The sequence below is a fragment of the Lycium barbarum genome, chromosome 6 (assembly GCF_019175385.1).
Source record: "Lycium barbarum isolate Lr01 chromosome 6, ASM1917538v2, whole genome shotgun sequence".
NCBI classification, from domain to species: Eukaryota; Viridiplantae; Streptophyta; class Magnoliopsida; order Solanales; family Solanaceae; genus Lycium; species Lycium barbarum.
This window is the reverse complement of record NC_083342.1, coordinates 122,240,413-122,257,664: the sequence shown is the minus strand read 5'-3', so window position 1 is coordinate 122,257,664 and position 17,252 is coordinate 122,240,413. Positions and strand designations below refer to the sequence as shown.

At 33.0% G+C, this 17,252-nt stretch overlaps 2 protein-coding genes and 1 long non-coding RNA gene across 3 annotated transcripts; 2 read left to right on the top strand and 1 right to left on the bottom strand.

Moving 5' to 3' along the window:
- Positions 1-274: 274 nt before the first annotated feature.
- On the top strand, positions 275-3,631 carry LOC132600100 (uncharacterized). The gene is made up of 3 exons (XR_009567121.1): positions 275-737; positions 2,149-2,223; positions 3,019-3,631. It is a non-coding gene; the product is annotated as an uncharacterized LOC132600100 (long non-coding RNA).
- A 2,063-nt stretch (positions 3,632-5,694) lies between these two features.
- On the top strand, positions 5,695-7,744 carry LOC132598465 (phenylacetaldehyde synthase-like). The gene has a single exon (XM_060311336.1). It carries the CDS (start codon positions 5,970-5,972, stop codon positions 7,491-7,493), a length of 1,524 nt encoding a protein of 507 aa, XP_060167319.1. The 5' UTR covers positions 5,695-5,969; the 3' UTR covers positions 7,494-7,744.
- Positions 7,745-12,838: 5,094 nt separating this feature from the next.
- Positions 12,839-13,643, bottom strand: LOC132598464 (uncharacterized). The gene has a single exon (XM_060311335.1). The coding sequence runs from the start codon at positions 13,559-13,561 to the stop codon at positions 13,049-13,051; it is 513 nt and encodes a 170-aa protein (XP_060167318.1). The 5' UTR covers positions 13,562-13,643; the 3' UTR covers positions 12,839-13,048.
- Between the last annotated feature and the right edge of the window lie 3,609 nt (positions 13,644-17,252).

Genomic DNA, 17,252 nt, shown 5'->3' with positions numbered 1-17,252 from the left:
CACTGCCACTTTTCCTTTTTTTTTCATTTGATTTTTCTTTTATTAATTACATTTACACTAATTAACCTCTAATTAACTATTAAACCATTAATTTTGTCTTCTTCATCACTAAACTCTTCTTCTTCTTCATTTCAAGAAATCCATCAATTCATTTTCTTCCTCCATTAGGACTGTAACGACCCGTTTGGTCGTTTAGCACTTTAAAACTATGAAAAGGGTATGGGACTATATTATGTTTATTTATATGATTTGAATACATGTTATAGTTTATATGAGATGATGAATAGAGCGAAGTAATCTGAGGACTAATGATATATTTCATCCGGTGAAAGGGCAATTGATGTCTTAGGAAGACATTTGATATGTAAAAGGAAAAATAAATAAAGAAGGCCACTTTCATTATGATGCCAGGAATGAGTGGCATTTGAAATAAAAAAATAATAATAAAGTAGGCTAGCCCACCATTCCTTGTTTTATGCATCCCTTGTTTTGTGCATTTAGTCATCATAACCTTGTGTTGTGCACGTTATATTCCAAAAGGAGGAAAAAAGTAGAAGGAAAAATATTGTTCTGTGCAAGATATATTACGAAATAAAGAGGAAAAAATAGAAGGAAAAATTATTCACTTATTTCTAACCTAGAGGGGAGAAAAAGGACGAACAGAAGGAGCTTTGTCAATTAATGTTGAAGGAGCAGTGAAGCTTTATTTTATTTCCACAAAATACAAAGGCAATCAGGTATGGTACAATTAGTTTTATACACTCCTACAAGAGAATATGTTGCAGGAAGTTTAGTTTAGTATGGTAGTTATGGCAATCTATGACTCACATTTTCTTGCTTTTCTTGAATACACCGTAGCAATTTCCAGCTTTCTACAAGCTTTGAAAAGTGGCCCATGATTTAGTCATTATAAAAATTGGTTCTTTATTTAGCTTGATAAGGATATGTTAGAAGACAATAACTATTATAGAGCCCAAGTGAACCATACATGAACTTAGAGAAAATCATCACATCTGTAATGATGGTCACTTTTTCTTCCCAACCATTAAATGATTTAGTGGTTTATTTAAAAATGTTTGTACACTAAGAATTGATAAGGATTTAATAAATTAATGATCAAGGTAGTTGTTAGAAATATGAAAATGAAGTTAAAATATAATTAAAGGTCCATTTCTTTTACTTGGGTTTAGTTCATATTATATATTCCAATTGTTTAATATCGTGTGAAATATAACTGAGTATTGATGTTGTATTTCTTGGATGATATATATGTACGTTAGAATTCCATTTTGTGCACATGGGATGCAATTTGATTTCAGTTAGACCAATCTCACGTTTTTTGGTATTAAAATTAGGTGAAAGTTAGTGGATGTCATAATGATGTCCTCACCTGTGCTATAAATAGGTATGATGATACAAGTGATTATAAAAATAAAATAATACAAGTGGCTACTTATTAAAAGCTTCTGGTTTTTATAGAATTGAGAATGAGGGTACAGAGAATTAACAAGTTTTGTCTTGTTCTCTTTTCCTCATTGTCATCTTTAAAAAAAAATGAAATGATTACTTCACACGTTTTTGTATGCTTTTGTAGGGAATTTTCAGATTTGCTTTTGCTTTAGAAAGTGTCATTTATGTTTGTCTTGCCAATATTTAAATCCTTACATACTAAGTCTTATGTTTAATTCTGTTCGTATTCTTTTGCTGAAGGTCCTCGGCTTCATTATTTCACTTCCATTTTTGAATTTTGTCTTTGTGTTATTAGTTTGCCGCTTTAATTTTAAATACATAAGGTATATGTAATTGAATATTTTGGTAGTGAATAATATGAATACCTTCGGAATCATGGTATTTGAATTACGAAAAGTCAGATTTTGTCCGAAGTTAAAGATATTGGAGTAATTAAAGGTTTCGAGTCTTATTCCTAAGAAAGGAGAATTAATGATTGAATAGTATATTTATGGATGAAATTGACCAATTTTAATAATATATAATCCTTAGATAATGGGCGAAATTATTTTTCAAATAAAATTCCAATCTTGCCCTTGTGGGCCCAAGGCCACTTTTGGGGTGCGTTTTTGGGCTTCGAAATATAGCAATATGGGTGTCATTAGATTCGTATTCTAACGTAGATCGCATATTTTATAGATTTTGATCGTTCAGAGGCTCTATGCAAAGGGAAGACATTAGTTTGATTGTTTGTGGCACCCGCTCGACATTGAGGTAGGTTACAGTCTACTTTAGTTAGACTCTGATTAGAGAATCGCATGTAGTTGTAGAAAGTGACGGGGATAGCATATAGGCCTTCGGGCATGAAGTGGAGGTGGATTCCAATTAGGTTGGCTCTGTCAGCTGTTATGTGGGTTTGTCGCCATATGTGTTATTTTCTCTGATTATCACCTGTTTGTATCTCTGTCACATACTAGCTCACTCATCATATGAAAAGGAATGGTAACATTAATATGACTTGTATTTGTTGATTGTCTATTAGTATTATTATTGAGACTAATATCATGCATGACATACCTTTCATATTATTCTTGGGATGATGGTGAGTTAAGTGATTGAGAGACTCCGAGGTTTTTGCCGGAGATTGAGAGTGACAGAGGGACTCCGAGGTCTTTGCCGGAGATTGAGAGTGATTGAAAGCCTCCGAGGTTTCTGCCGGAGAGCACGAGTGGTACATGGACTTCGCGGGTCCCCCATGGGTCATGGCTTTGAGGCACTGCCCTTAGCATGTGTGTACGAGAGTGGAGTGAGAGAGGTGACTATTGTATTGTATTGCATTCATCCACTCATATACTTGACTGATCATTTGGTGAATTATATCTGTCTTGGTTGATTTCATGATTCCTTTACACCTTACTTGTATATGATACGTGACCATACCTGTTTGCTCTATGTGCTACTTGTTGGTTTCGACTTCTTCATGCGTTATCTAATCATTGTCGGCCTGTGATGCTTACCGGTACAAGTGTTGTACTGATACTACTCTTGCTGCACTATTGTTGAGTGCAGAGTACGATCCAGGTTCCAGTTCTACACCCCGTGGCTGATACGCGAGGGTGACATCTTTCAGTCATTCAGGGTGAGCTACTTGGTCATCCGTGGCCCCTGAAGGACCTCCTCTATTTATTCTGTTTTTGTATTCTACAGACAATATGTAGCCTTCTGGCATTTTCAGACTTCTATTCGGTAATATGTTAGCGCTCTTGTACCCTTTGACCAGATTTTTGGGGTTGTCGTGACATTTCTAGTTATGATAAGTATTTAAGACTTGATAACTTATTCTTAAATTAATTTTTCGCTTATTTAACTTGTTATTAGTAATGTGGTTCGCCTACTCGGAGGGATAGTGTAGGTGCCACCACGACTCGCGAAATTGGGTCGTGACAAGGACACACACATTCAACCCATTTTTTTCCTCCATTAACACACACACACACATTTAACCCATTTTCTTCCTCTATTAACAACACACATTCAACCCATTTTTTTCAACCCATTTTCTTCCTCCATTAACACACAAACATTCAACCCATTCTCTTCCTCCATTAACATACACATTCAATTTAATCATCAATTATAAAGAGCTTATTTTCAAGAAACATTCAACCCATTTTCTTCCTCCATTAAAACTCATTTTCTTCCTCCATTAACACACACACATTCAACCAATTTTCTTCCTCTATTAACATACACATTCATTTGAAGGCAAATCAAACACCAAAATATTTTTAACCATTTTCTTCAACCCATTTTTAATATTTTTTGTACCTCTTGTTGTTGCTGCTGCTGCTGCGGAGGAGGAGGCGGCGATGTGGCGGCGGCGGTATGGCGGCGGTGTTGGTGGTTGAGGAGAAAGAAGAAGAAAGAGAAAAAGGAGAAAGAAGAAGAAAGAGAAAAATAAATTGCATTTAACAATTGAAATGTGGAAGAGAGGAATGGAAGGTGTCTTCAATGTCTTCTTTCTCAATTTTAAGCATCTGAGTTGCAACATTTCATTTTTTTCAATTCACTCGCCATAATTTATTTTTTTTGCCATGTCAGTCGAAAATGGTACTAAGATACTGAAAAATTAAGACTGTGGGGTAATAGGTCGCCCGCAAAGGTTGGGTGCGTCATAATTAATCTGGCTATACGTTTGGGGGGGGGGGGGGGGGGGGGTTATGTATTTTCCCAAAAATCAACTTTATTTCTTCACATACTGATCATTGCTCATGTCTTAATGAGTTACGTACAAATTAATAATTGTTACGTGATGAATATTTAATCAGGACATCTACTTGAGTCTAAACCATTTTTTTGGGGAAAAGGGTTAAAAATACCCCTCTATTTCTATAAATTGACAACTTTTACCCTCCATTACAAGTTGGGGTCAAATCTACCCCTCCCGTTACAAGTTGGAGCCAGATATACCCCTAACATTAGTAAAGTTTCAAAAATACCCCTCATTTCTAATATATATTCCCACATAAGCAAGCCTAGTCATTAGAATTAGGTGACATGGACGCCACATGACATTTAATTTATTATATGTGGTGCCTAATGCCTATGTGACAAACTTTTTAGAAACAATCTGAAAAATTATTTTTTTAAAAATAAATAAATATGGAAAAAATGGCTTTTATTAAAAATATGATTTTTTTTTTGACTTTATAAAACCCAGTTCTTAAAAAAAAATCTAGAAAATTGGATTTTTTAATTAAAAAATCTGAAAATGATTTTTTTTAAATCAGTTTTTTCAATTTTTTTTAAAATTAATCCAGATTTAAAAAAAAAAAAAGATATTTAGGTCACTTTTAAAAAAAAAAAATACTTTACAGTTTTTCAAAAAAAATCCAATTTTTGACAATATATTTTTTTAAAACGGGTTTTATAAAATCAAAAAAGTTTCAGAATTTTAATAAAAGCCATTTTTTCTAGATTTTTTATTAAAAAAATTCCAAGTAGACACCAAATATAATAAGTTAAATGTCATGTGGCGTCCATGTCACCCAATTCTAATGACTAGGCTTGCTATGTGGGAATATGTTAGAAATGAGAGTATTTTTGAAACTTTGCTAACGATAGGATTATATTTGGCCCTAACTTGTAAGGGGAGGGGTAGATTTGGCTCCAACTTGTAACGGAGGATCAAAATAGCTAATTTATAAAAGTATAGGTGTATATTTGACCCTTTTTTTTTTTTTTTTTTTTCTGTTCTTGTCAAACGTAATCTATCTTTCTTTTTTTCTATTCCACACTATTGGAATCCCGTGCACTATTTTTTTAAAAATTTCTTACCAAACTCAACTTTTTCAGGGCAGCAGAAATTGTGCGTTCTCGACTCATCGACTCTCTAAGAGTTCCCCAGCAATATTTATATTGAATGAAAATTCTTAGAAGTATTTTTTTTATTACGATTATTAATTTATTTTTCTTCTGTAATAAATATGTTAACTTGATCCGTCATCTCAAAATTCGGCCCCATTTATTAATTTCCCTGCAAGCCGAATAAGTTGGAGAAGAGATAGAACCCGTAGTTTAAATTAATGTCATTGGTTATATCTGTCACAAGTCACAACTAGTACCGATCGACAGGCACTTCTTTATTATTGATCCTCAAAGGTAATCATCTTTGTTACAGTATAACAATTTAGGATTATTGATTCCACACAACTCAAAAAGATTTGCATCTCGATGGGGTTATTACATATCCTCGAGAGAAATTGAAAGCTGAACATTCAAACACATCATAATTAGAACTTAGAAAGTGAACTAATTAGTTAGTGGGTGACCATTAAACTGCGGGCTCCGTTGGCACATACTTAAAACCAACTTCTTCAAGAGTTAGATACATGGCCAACTATAGCCCGCAAAAATAATCTCAAGCTGCTAGAACATTTATGGCAAAATAATTTAGTTCTTTATGTCTATAAAACCAACCATTACTTTTTCTGGCAGGACAACACACACAAATTGAAAAAATGGGTACCCTCAACATCAACCATGAACTTGATGACCAAATTTTCAACAACATAAACCCTTTGGATCCTGAAGAATTTAGAAGGCAAGGTCACAGGATTGTGAATTTCCTTGCTGATTACTACCAAAACATTGAACAATATCCAGTTTGTAGCCAAGTCAATCCAGGCTATCTCCAAAAACTTGTACCAAATTCTGCCCCTAGTGACCCCGAGCCACTCGAAAAAATTCTTCAAGATGTCAAAAGGGATATTATTCCAGGGATAACTCATTGGCAAAGTCCTAATTTTTTTGCTTATTTTCCTTCTTCGGGAAGTACTGCTGGATTCCTAGGTGAAATGTTAAGCGTTGGATTTAATGTTGTAGGGTTCAATTGGATATCATCCCCTGCTGCCACTGAACTTGAGAGCATTGTGATGGATTGGTTTGGGAAAATGCTAAATCTTCCCAATCATTTCCTATTCTCCGGTGGCGGCGGAGGTGTACTACAAGGTACAACTTGTGAAGCCATGTTGTGCACTATAGTGGCAGCTAGAGACCAAATGCTGAGGAAATTTGGTAGAGAGAATTTTGGCAAATTGGTGGTTTATGCATCTGATCAGACACATTTTTCTCTCAAGAAAGCTGCCCACATAGCTGGGATAGACCCCGAGAATTTTCGAGTTATCCCAACAACAAAGGTTGATGAGTTTACCTTGTACCCAAAATCGCTACGTTTAGCAATCTTGAATGACATTAAAGAAGGGAAGGTTCCCTTATTCTTGTGCGTGACCATTGGGACAACTTCAACAACTTCTGTTGATCCATTGCGTGCTCTCTGTGAAATTGCTAAGGAATTTGGCATTTGGGTACATGTGGATGCAGCCTATGCAGGAAGTGCTTGTATTTGCCCTGAGTTTCAGCGCTTTCTTGATGGTGTTGAAAATGCAAATTCTTTCAGTCTCAATGCACACAAATGGTTCTTTTCCACGTTGGATTGTTGCTGCCTTTGGGTTAAGGATCCAAGTGCACTTACAAAAGCTTTATCGACTAATCCTGAGTGCTTAAGAAACAAGGCCACAGAGTTAAATCAAGTGATTGATTATAAGGACTGGCAAATTGCATTGAGCAGGAGATTTAGAGCATTGAAGCTATGGTTAGTTTTGAGAAGTTATGGGGTAACTAATCTCAGAAACTTGATAAGAAGTCATGTGAACATGGCTAAGCATTTTGAAGGGCTTATAGCTATGGACACAAGGTTTGAAATCTTTGTGCCTAGAAAATTTGCTATGGTGTGTTTTAGGATTTCCCCATCAGTAATTTCAACCAAATTTGATCATGAGGAAGAAGTGAACAAGTTTAACACTAAGTTGGTGGAGTCTATTAATTCATCTAGTCAACTCTATTTGACTCATGGAGTTGTTGGAGGCACTTATATTATTCGATTTGCCATTGGTGCTTCTCTTACAGATTATAGGCATGTTGACATAGCTTGGAAAGTGATACAAGACCATACCAACGCCCTACTAAATCAGGGCTCGCTCTGATTTCTTTTAGGATTTGAATTATATACACTCATAGTGCGGAGTGTGGACGATTTTTACACTATTAGTGTAGTTATTTATTCAAAAACTAGGGTAAACTTTTACAACCTTTTTGTTTTTAGATTCCAATATAAAGAAAAGAAAGACTTGCTCAGTTTTGAGGCAGCGATACGGTGGTCAGCACCCTATTGCAACAGTGTGTAATATTTACTTTTGTACTACTCCATTTGCATAAGAAATAAGTTTTACAACAATTCAGCACCATCATAGCTACCTTTAATTAATCTATATGTAACATAAAACTAGGCATAGATAAGGTGATGTGACACCTCTCTATCACCTTCATTCCTATTTATCTTTTTTCTCCTTTTTTTTGGCCTTTTCTCTATTTTCCCCTGTTTTTCTTCTAATTCACTCATTTTATCCATTCAATGTTGAATAGTTTATTTCATATTGATTAGATCTTAAAAGCTCTTTAATAACCCTCATGCACGTCCCTTTGCTTTCTCATTGTAAATTTTCCTTTCTCCATATTTTGCTCAATTATTGTATTTAAAAGCCACAGTATGTCTACTAATATCCCTGGCTGTTTTTTTTCCATAATAAAGTCAGTGGCAATTGTTTGTTTGCATTAGCCTTCCCTAATAAAGTTTGTAACCTTTTCCTTTTCTTAGTCAACAAAACACAGAAGCATTCTTCCATTTTGGTTATTGAGGTTCATCCATTATGTAAGTTTAGAAAAAGAAGGTTGCCAGCAGGATCCTTCTCTTCCAATTAAATCATGAATAACATAGAGTAAGATAGAGTAGCTCAATGTTAATTTTATCTTCCGGCGATGTAGGGGAATAATATTCTTCATTTTCAGGTGTGTTTTGTGCTATTACGAATTCAAGATTGCTCTATCTGATTGTGGTTGGCATCCATACGTTGTACCGTTTAGTTGGTGGGATAAGGATAATAATTCAGGAATAATATGTGAGATTGTTTATTCCCTGTTTGATAATAAGTATTAACTTGGTCCCGGGATTATTTTATCCCACCATTTGTACTAAAATGGTAAAAGTACTATCCCATATATAAGGTAGGATAAATTTTCATGAGATATCCTTGCTTATTCCATCTGTCATACCAAACGACCCAAAGTCTTTATGATTCCTTGCGTCAAACATAGAGGACCTCAAAAGATTTGATAGGTTTGGGATGAGGATCAAAAAGAGCCCGAGAACTACAATAATTCAATTAAATATGCTTGGTTTCTTCGATCGTACATCATAATTAATTAGACATATATGATCTTTTCTGTTAATTATGTCCTACTTTTAGTTGTTGTTACGGTAATGATATACTTGAATTTTCTAAATTAGTATTTCGAGATTTTATATTACATAGTTGGTCCATTGACTATATGTTGTTTTGGTGTATTGAAAAATTATGAACAAGGAAGAGATGATCGAGAAAATGGTGCTCTTTGTTGCTGCACCATTCCTATTTTTGGACTATGACAGGATATATAATATCTCTTTTTTATCTTTCTAGAAAAAAATGTAGTGATTTGTACTCTATTTCCTTATTTCAATATAGTGCTGGGTGAGTTACGAGGAAATAGTGGTTGAAGCTGTATTCTTAGAAGTTTTTATTAGTACAGTACTTACATTTTTTTTATCTTCTACAGTTCTTTCTTATTGTTTTTTCATTTCTTAAATAGGAGTAAATTTATAGCACTCTACTATACACCACTTTTCTGTTTAATATAAAGTGTATGATTACTATTATTTTTTCAAAATTTCAGTTTTGAACTATTTTTAATTATTAATTAGTGAAGTATGCATGTATTTGAGATTTTTATTAGTACAGTACTTACATTTAAAAAAAAAAAAGTTATTATCTTCTACAGTGTTTCTTACTTTTTTTTCGTTTCTTGTATAGGAGTAAATTTATAGTACTATTAAAGTGTATGATTTATATTATTTTTTCAAAATTTCAGTTTTGAACTATTTTTAATTATTAATTAGTGAACTATGCATATATTTGAGATTTTAAATTTAAATAATTTTTGTATCTTCTTATGACTTTAAGAAATGAAAAGAAAATAATTTTTGGATAATTTTTTCCTATAACAGCCAAATAATATTTAAAGGGCAAATATTGTTATAAAAGTCAAAAAAATCAGAACAACCGAAACTTTTATAGAATGGTCTGACCGTAGATGATTGATTAAGAAATACATATTACCTTTACAATATAGTCCATTTATAAAAACCAGTTCCACCTTTTCTATCTATATTATAATTAGTAAAATATTGATGTATTTATGACCGCGTGAAGCGCGGATTAGTTCCCTACTAGTACTAGTATAAAATAAGGGAAAGTTTAATAAGTAGAGCCCTAAATGACAGCATAGTGAATGAGTACCTAAATTAAAATTTCTCAAATGGTCATTCAATTCGATAGATTTATCTAGTAATTTTTTTTTTTTTTGTATCAATAATGTCACTTAACTATTCAATTGTTTTCTAAAAGTCAATTACGAAGCGGATTCAAGAGTTAAAGTTTATAGGTTCCTTTATCAACTTTAAGTTAATATACAATAATAATTGAGTTCACATTCAAATATTTATAGATATTTGGTGAATATTTTAATACATAAGTTACTGATTCGCGTGAACTCGCAGGCAACACTCTAGATCCGCCCTGAATCACGGCAAAAACTTAAATACAGCAACCGAAAAACTGTTATTAATAACTTACTCTTTATAAAACCAAAGGAAAATTTACTCTTCTTACGTACTTTATTAACATAAATAATTCTATTACTAGTAGACATGACTTCTCATAGTAGCGTACTTTACATTCTGCATGTGGTATTTCTTTTTGGAATAATTACACCCCCATGTTAATTAGGGTAACAATGATACCAAAATTGACTCATGTTGTATATTGGGTTTTTAAACATTGTTGTGAAAAAAATCTGAGTTTTGTAATGTTGTATATCATGTGTATAATAATATAAACCAGATTTTTGAATCATTGTGTATACGCGCGTATTTTCATGTATAAAATTGTATAGTAGTGTATATACCTACACATTATACAATATTTGTATAATTGTGAATACGTTCGTATTTTCGTGTATAATATTGTATAATTATATTTTCTAGTATATATATCTACACATTATACAATATTTGTATAATTGTGTATACGTTCGTATTTTCGTGTATCATTATATATTTTAGTGTGTATACATACACATTATGCACCTTCAAACGCTTATATATATAATGTACCTGTCTTTTGTATATAAGTGTATAACTCTATATAAAAGTGTTTTTGGACTAAAACTTTACAATGTAAGTTTTGGGCTATTTTTTTGCAATGTAAGTGTGCAAATTTTATATTTTTGAAATTTCCCCCTTCCTTTTTTTCACATTCTTATATAATAATGGGGAAATTTCATAAATATACAATTTGGTCACTTCCATTGGAAAAAAATAGCCCAAAACTTACGTTCCAAAGCTTTAACCCATATACATTACAATATCATAACCCATATACCCATATGCACCCATAGGGGTCGTTTGGTTTAAGGACTCATTAGTCCCGGGATTATATTATCCCATCTATTGGGATTATTTTATACCATATAAAAGATGGTATAAAATAATCCCAGTATAAGTGGGTTAAGAAGGTATAAGCTGGGTTATCCCAACACTAATTTTTATACCATGTTTGGTACAAGGTATAAATTTATCCCAGCACTAATTTATACCTTATACCAAACATGGTATAAAAATTAGTGCTGGGATAACCCAGCTTATACCTTAAACCAAACGACCCCTATTAGAGTACAATATTATAACCCATATGCACACCCATACATCCATATACACCCATATACAATTTTATACAATATTATAACCCATATACCCATATACACCCATATACAATATTATAACTAACCCATATACACCTGCGACCAGTCATCGCCGGAGATCACGCTGGAGCAACACCAACCACCATATTTATACACCTATATACATAAACACCATATACACCAATATACCACCATATACACCCATATACCACCACATACACCAAAAGGGCACTCGCCGGTGTTCATGGAGGTCGCCGGAAAAACGCGAATCTGGTCAGATCTGTAACAATACAATTAACATTTAAACAAAAACAAAAAGTCACTGGTGACGACGTTAAAAAAAAGAATCTGATCAGATCTGTAACAATATAGATCTGATCGGAGATGGCTTGCTTCGCCGGAGTTAAATCGGTGACGGCATTAAAAAGCAAATCCAGTCAGATCGTTGGACGTTGTTTGGCCGGAGATGGCTTGCTTCACCGGAGTTAGATCGGTGGGGCAGTGACGGCGATGAAGGTGAGAGTGAGTGCAGAGAGGGGAGGAGGAGGAGGGGGGAGTGGGGCATTTTTTGTAAGATTTTAAAAAATGAGTCAATTTTGATAGCATTGCTACCCTAATTGACATGGGGTGTAATTTTCATAATTATAATTGCGGACCACATCATCAATAACAATTGAAGCTGAAGCTCTTGTCCAATGGAAGATTAACTTATCTTCTAGTGCCACTACTAGAAACAGAGCTAGGTTTTTCCTGTCAACATCAATGGTAAATTTATACTATAAAATATAATTTTTTCACCTCATTCCCATCGAACAATATCAATGGAAAAACGTATGGTGAGAAAACACGTTCATATTGAAAAGTTGAGAAATAATTTTTTTTATTTTTTCATGTGAAAACACTACTATTTAGATTTTTTGCCACCGACATTCAGTGAGAAATAGCCACCGAACATTTTTCAGTAGAAAACTAGTGATTTCTTTAGTAGTGTTCTTTCTTGAATTCATGGTCTATTTCCAATCTGAGAGACTTTGTGTAATCGGACAGCTATTTTCTGCAATATTGGTAGAACAATTTCTGAGATCAATCTTTCAGATGCAGACCTCTCAGGCTCTTTTCATCAGCTTTACTTCCCTTCATTTCCGAGTCTTACAAGCTAGTTTCAATCTCAATGGCAACAAGTTATTAAACAAGGTAGTTTTTCGGTGGTTACTTTTGACTTTCCGGCGTGATTGATTTTTAGAGAAACAACTGATCTAGTTAAGTGACTTTATTGATACAGAACAAAGAAAAGTGACTTGGATAAATTCATCAAGTTGAATGATCATTTGAGAAATTCATTCATACTACATAAACACGACAAACTGGGAAGGTCATAGTAATCAACAAAATACATAAAGTTGAAATTAAGCATAAATTAAGAGATTCCCAAATAAGCATCATGATAAGGAAATATGACCAAGACTCCCGAAAATAAACGCTTGATTTAATTAAGTTTATTAATAATGTCACTAAATTCAAGGAAGAGATGATATAATTAGCCACTTGATGAGTACATCAAGATGGATAGATGATCATCATCCTCAACTTAAGTAGTACAACAACTTTTTTGATCAAAATAAAACTTTTTTTTCCTCAATAATAAGCAAAGATTAGAATAATTATATTAGGCCAAGCATTATTCTTACACCTCTTTCACTTCCCCTGCAGCAACAGCAGCACTCTTTTCTTTGACTTCTTCTTTGACCTCTTCTTGGACTTCTTTTTTGGGCTCATCGAGTTCAAAAGCTGATACAGGGAAAGTCCTAGAAAGTCCAGTTGGAGTCTTGAAATGGATTTTCCCAGTTGGTCGATCATCAACACAAATTTCAGTAAGTGTGAGCCAAATTAGTAGCTCTTTGGCTTTGACCCCAGTAAGTTTCTTGATCTTGTGGAGCTCAACATAGGCTGTGACTTCAGTTGCATATTGGACGAATCTCCCAATTTTCTCAAACTTGTGCTCAGTTTTTTTCTTGGATTTGAGCCAAACAAAGCCTGTGTCCTTGACATAGCCACATTCTAGCATGTCTTGCAAAGGGAGTAGGCCATTAGGGAGGCCCATTTCAGTTAACAAGAACTTGGATTTCTCTTGGCAGATATCATTTCCAGTGTAGAATTCAGTTGCACTGGCCCTGATCTCATCTGTCACTAGAGACATTTTTTTTGCACTGGAAAATTAAACTTGGATTTTTGGCTTACAATATTTGTAATGAAAGAAATGTTGTGGAATGAGATGGATCGGTAAAAGGGCTTCTAATATATAGATGGGAATATGAGAGTTGACCCTTGGGTTTGGGTCAAATCTCTCAAATGCCATTATGATCAAGATTAAACAAGACTTTTTATTTGGTGTGAAATTTTTTCAATTTGTTAAGAGTACATCAAAAACTTGGTACTCTCATTAAACATGAAAAATGTATGAACTTGTGCATATAATACACCAATGGTTGTTAATTTTACACGACTATTCAACCACCGCCCAACTGAAAGGCTCAATTCTATTAAGGGACGACTAGAAACAATTTTGGCGTTTAAACAATCCCAGTATATGTACAGTATCAGAAAATTATTTAGGTAAAATAATCGATAATTAATTTAATAATCATCTAATTAAACACTTATCTTTATATATACCAGTATATATATCTATATATACAAAGCGTATTTTTGTCCCGATCTTTTTATGAAATACAATTTTAATAAGCACATACGTAGAAAAAACAATTAGAGTAATAATTAATATTTTATTTTGATAGATAAAATGACACGTCAGAGTTTAGAATCTGAAAATGTGTGTTTAATTATTGAGTACTACAGTTTAACAAATACTCCCTCCGATCAAAAAAAAGTGTCCACTTAGATTTTTTTTCTTGGGTCAAAAAAAGTGTTCACTTATTAAACCAAGAAACTATTAACCTTATCTTTTCAGATTTATCCCTATTAAGTGTTATGTAATCAAATTTTAATGCCTATTTAATTTGGGGTAGTTTAATCAATTTACATATATTTTTTTTGAAGTAATAATTTCTTAAGGGGTATGCAAATAGCTAAGTGGACTCTTTTTTTTATCCGGAGGGAGTACTTCTTTATCTTTTTTCCCAAATTGTGTGAAGGCAATTAACTTGGTAGTCCACCAAAGATTCGAAAAAGGTGATCAGAGCATTGAAAGAGAATGGTCCTACAATATGGGAATTGGATGGAAGGGTGTGCTAAAAATTGAATATTAAAATGTCGGGGGTTGTATACATTTAATGCAGAATTAAAAATGCAGTTGGAAGGAGTAACCATTACTCCTAGGCTCCTAGCAACCATCCATATGTAGTCTGAGTAGTTGGAAAGGGTTAACCTATATTTCGGCTGGAAGAATCCCAAATTATTTTTCTAGCCCATCGTTTCCTCAGAAGCAGCAAATTATTAAGACAATGCCTAATCTTATCAGACCAATCAATGCCAACCACCACATTCACACCAAGAACCAAATCAAAACATCTGCACCCTCCAAGCTAGCGAACCCCATAAATACTTTCTCATACTCAATAGTTATATCAAATCATATTAATTTAATACAGTTAAAGTGATTAAAGTGAAGTGAAGATGTATACTCCCTTGGCCTCAAATTATTTGTTATGATTTCTAAAAATAGTTATTTAATTATTTATTATTTTAGAGGTTCAAGATAAAATTAATTATTTTTTTCATTTTATCCTTCGTAGTAACTGTTCTTGAAGACTATAAATACATTAACTATGACACATAAATAAAATAAATATTCAATAAAGAGGGATTATATTTTAAGACATAAATAAGGGTAATTTTTTATTTTATTTTATAAAAACTCCTAATTAATGTGTTTTCAAGGGATATGTAAAAGAGAAACATGACAAATGATTTGAGACGGAGAAAGTACTATCAGTTAATCATGATTAAATATTAGGAATTTATATAAAGACACATGTATGCATTTACTGGATATGCATTTACTGGGCACTAGCTGAAGAAAATGGATTAGAAATTAACAGCAAAGAGAATCAATGATTCTCATACGACCGAATTCTAACTAAAAGAATGTAGATTACACACTAGAGGGTGGTATAAGCAATGAGGTTTGGAACCCTAATCTAAGTAGGCCTACCAGCGAAGTGCTAATAATTTTTTACACCTCTCCTCTTGTACTTTTGGGAAAAAAATGTTAAGTTCACGAAATTGTTTTATACTACAAAGTTGTTTGAGGTTTTGGTTTAACATATGGTTTCCTCTTTTACATTTTCCTTCATCTTATGTTCTCTAACTATTATAGTAGTAGTACACAGTAACATAGATATTATAATGTCATTGATATGAAATACTGTTTATTCCGAAATTAGGTAATCAATTGAATTTGTAAGTGAGGTATAGGATATGTGGGCAAACTTTAATCTTTGTTGATTTTTGAGGGAATATATATATATATATATATATATATGGATTCGTGTACAATGGTTTGTAGATATGAATGTATGCGTTAATAACTTGAATACATGCGTCGCATATGTTTCTATGGATGATTAAGTATAGTGATATTAGAAGAATGAAGCTAAACAATAATACTCCACAGATCCGGACTAAAAGAGAGAGAGAGCTTCAATATATTTTCTATTACAATGTTCTTGATCTTGAAAAGCTAACCCTTAAAAGTAGGGAAATGCCTCCTATTTATAGTTTTGCCTTATGAGCCTTGCCACAACATAAAGCCCCTTTAGAATAAAGAAAACCCTAAAAGGATAAGGTTGGGTCGTACAGTCTGACACCCGTACAATTGGCAGTACAATGTGGCAGAACGGTCTTGACGCGTGGAAATATTGTAACTGATCACCCGGACTAATGGCCACGATCAACTCGGCCATGGAGAAACCGGACTAACGGCCACGATCAACTCGGCCATGGAGAAACCGGACCAAACGATTTCCTCCGCTTTCTTCTGATCAACCACTTCTAGTGCAATACCTCCGGTCCGAAAGAAAGTCTTCATGCTCGTGCTTGTTTCTTTCTTCCTCGATTCCCGGTCTCACCGGTCTAGCATAAATCCGATTTTTAGCGTATACAAATAGTTTCCAACCTTATAATTCAATTAAAACCACTTTAAAGAATAAATCAACCTTCAAACACTTATCCTAGAAAAGAAATACTATATAACAAGCACGTTTTTGCTATTTTAACAAAGCATACAAAAGATAAATTAAGCGGTGGTCTTTAATTTACACGGCATGCAAGAGGGGCCCAGGAGAGACGGATACGTTTTTTTATACCAAAATGGGTATTTCGTTGGTTATCCAACGAAATACCCACAATCAACACTGTTCCGGTCCAGATTGTTGCATTTCGCTACACTTGTAGCGAAATGTAACAAATAATTTTTTATTTATTTTTGCATTTCGTTTGTATTCCAACGAAATAAGGTTTTTTTTTTTTTGTATTTCGTTTATAAAAAAATGAAATATGAAAATATTTTTTTAATTTCGTTCATATAAAAACGAAATAGGAAAATATAATTATTATTTTTTGTATTTCGTTGGTATATGAACGAAATAGGATAATTTTTTTTTTGTATTTCGTTTATAAAAAAACGAAATAGGAAAATATATATATTTTTTTTGTATTTCGTTGGTATATGAACGAAATAGGATAATATTTTTTTTGTATTTCGTTTATATAAAAACGAAATAGGAAAATATTTTTTTTATTTCGTTTATATAAAAACGAAATAGGATAAATATTTTTTTTTTTGTATTTCATTCATATACCAATGAAATAGGATAAATATTTTTTTTTTTTGTATTTCATTTATATAAAAACGAAATAGGAAAATATTT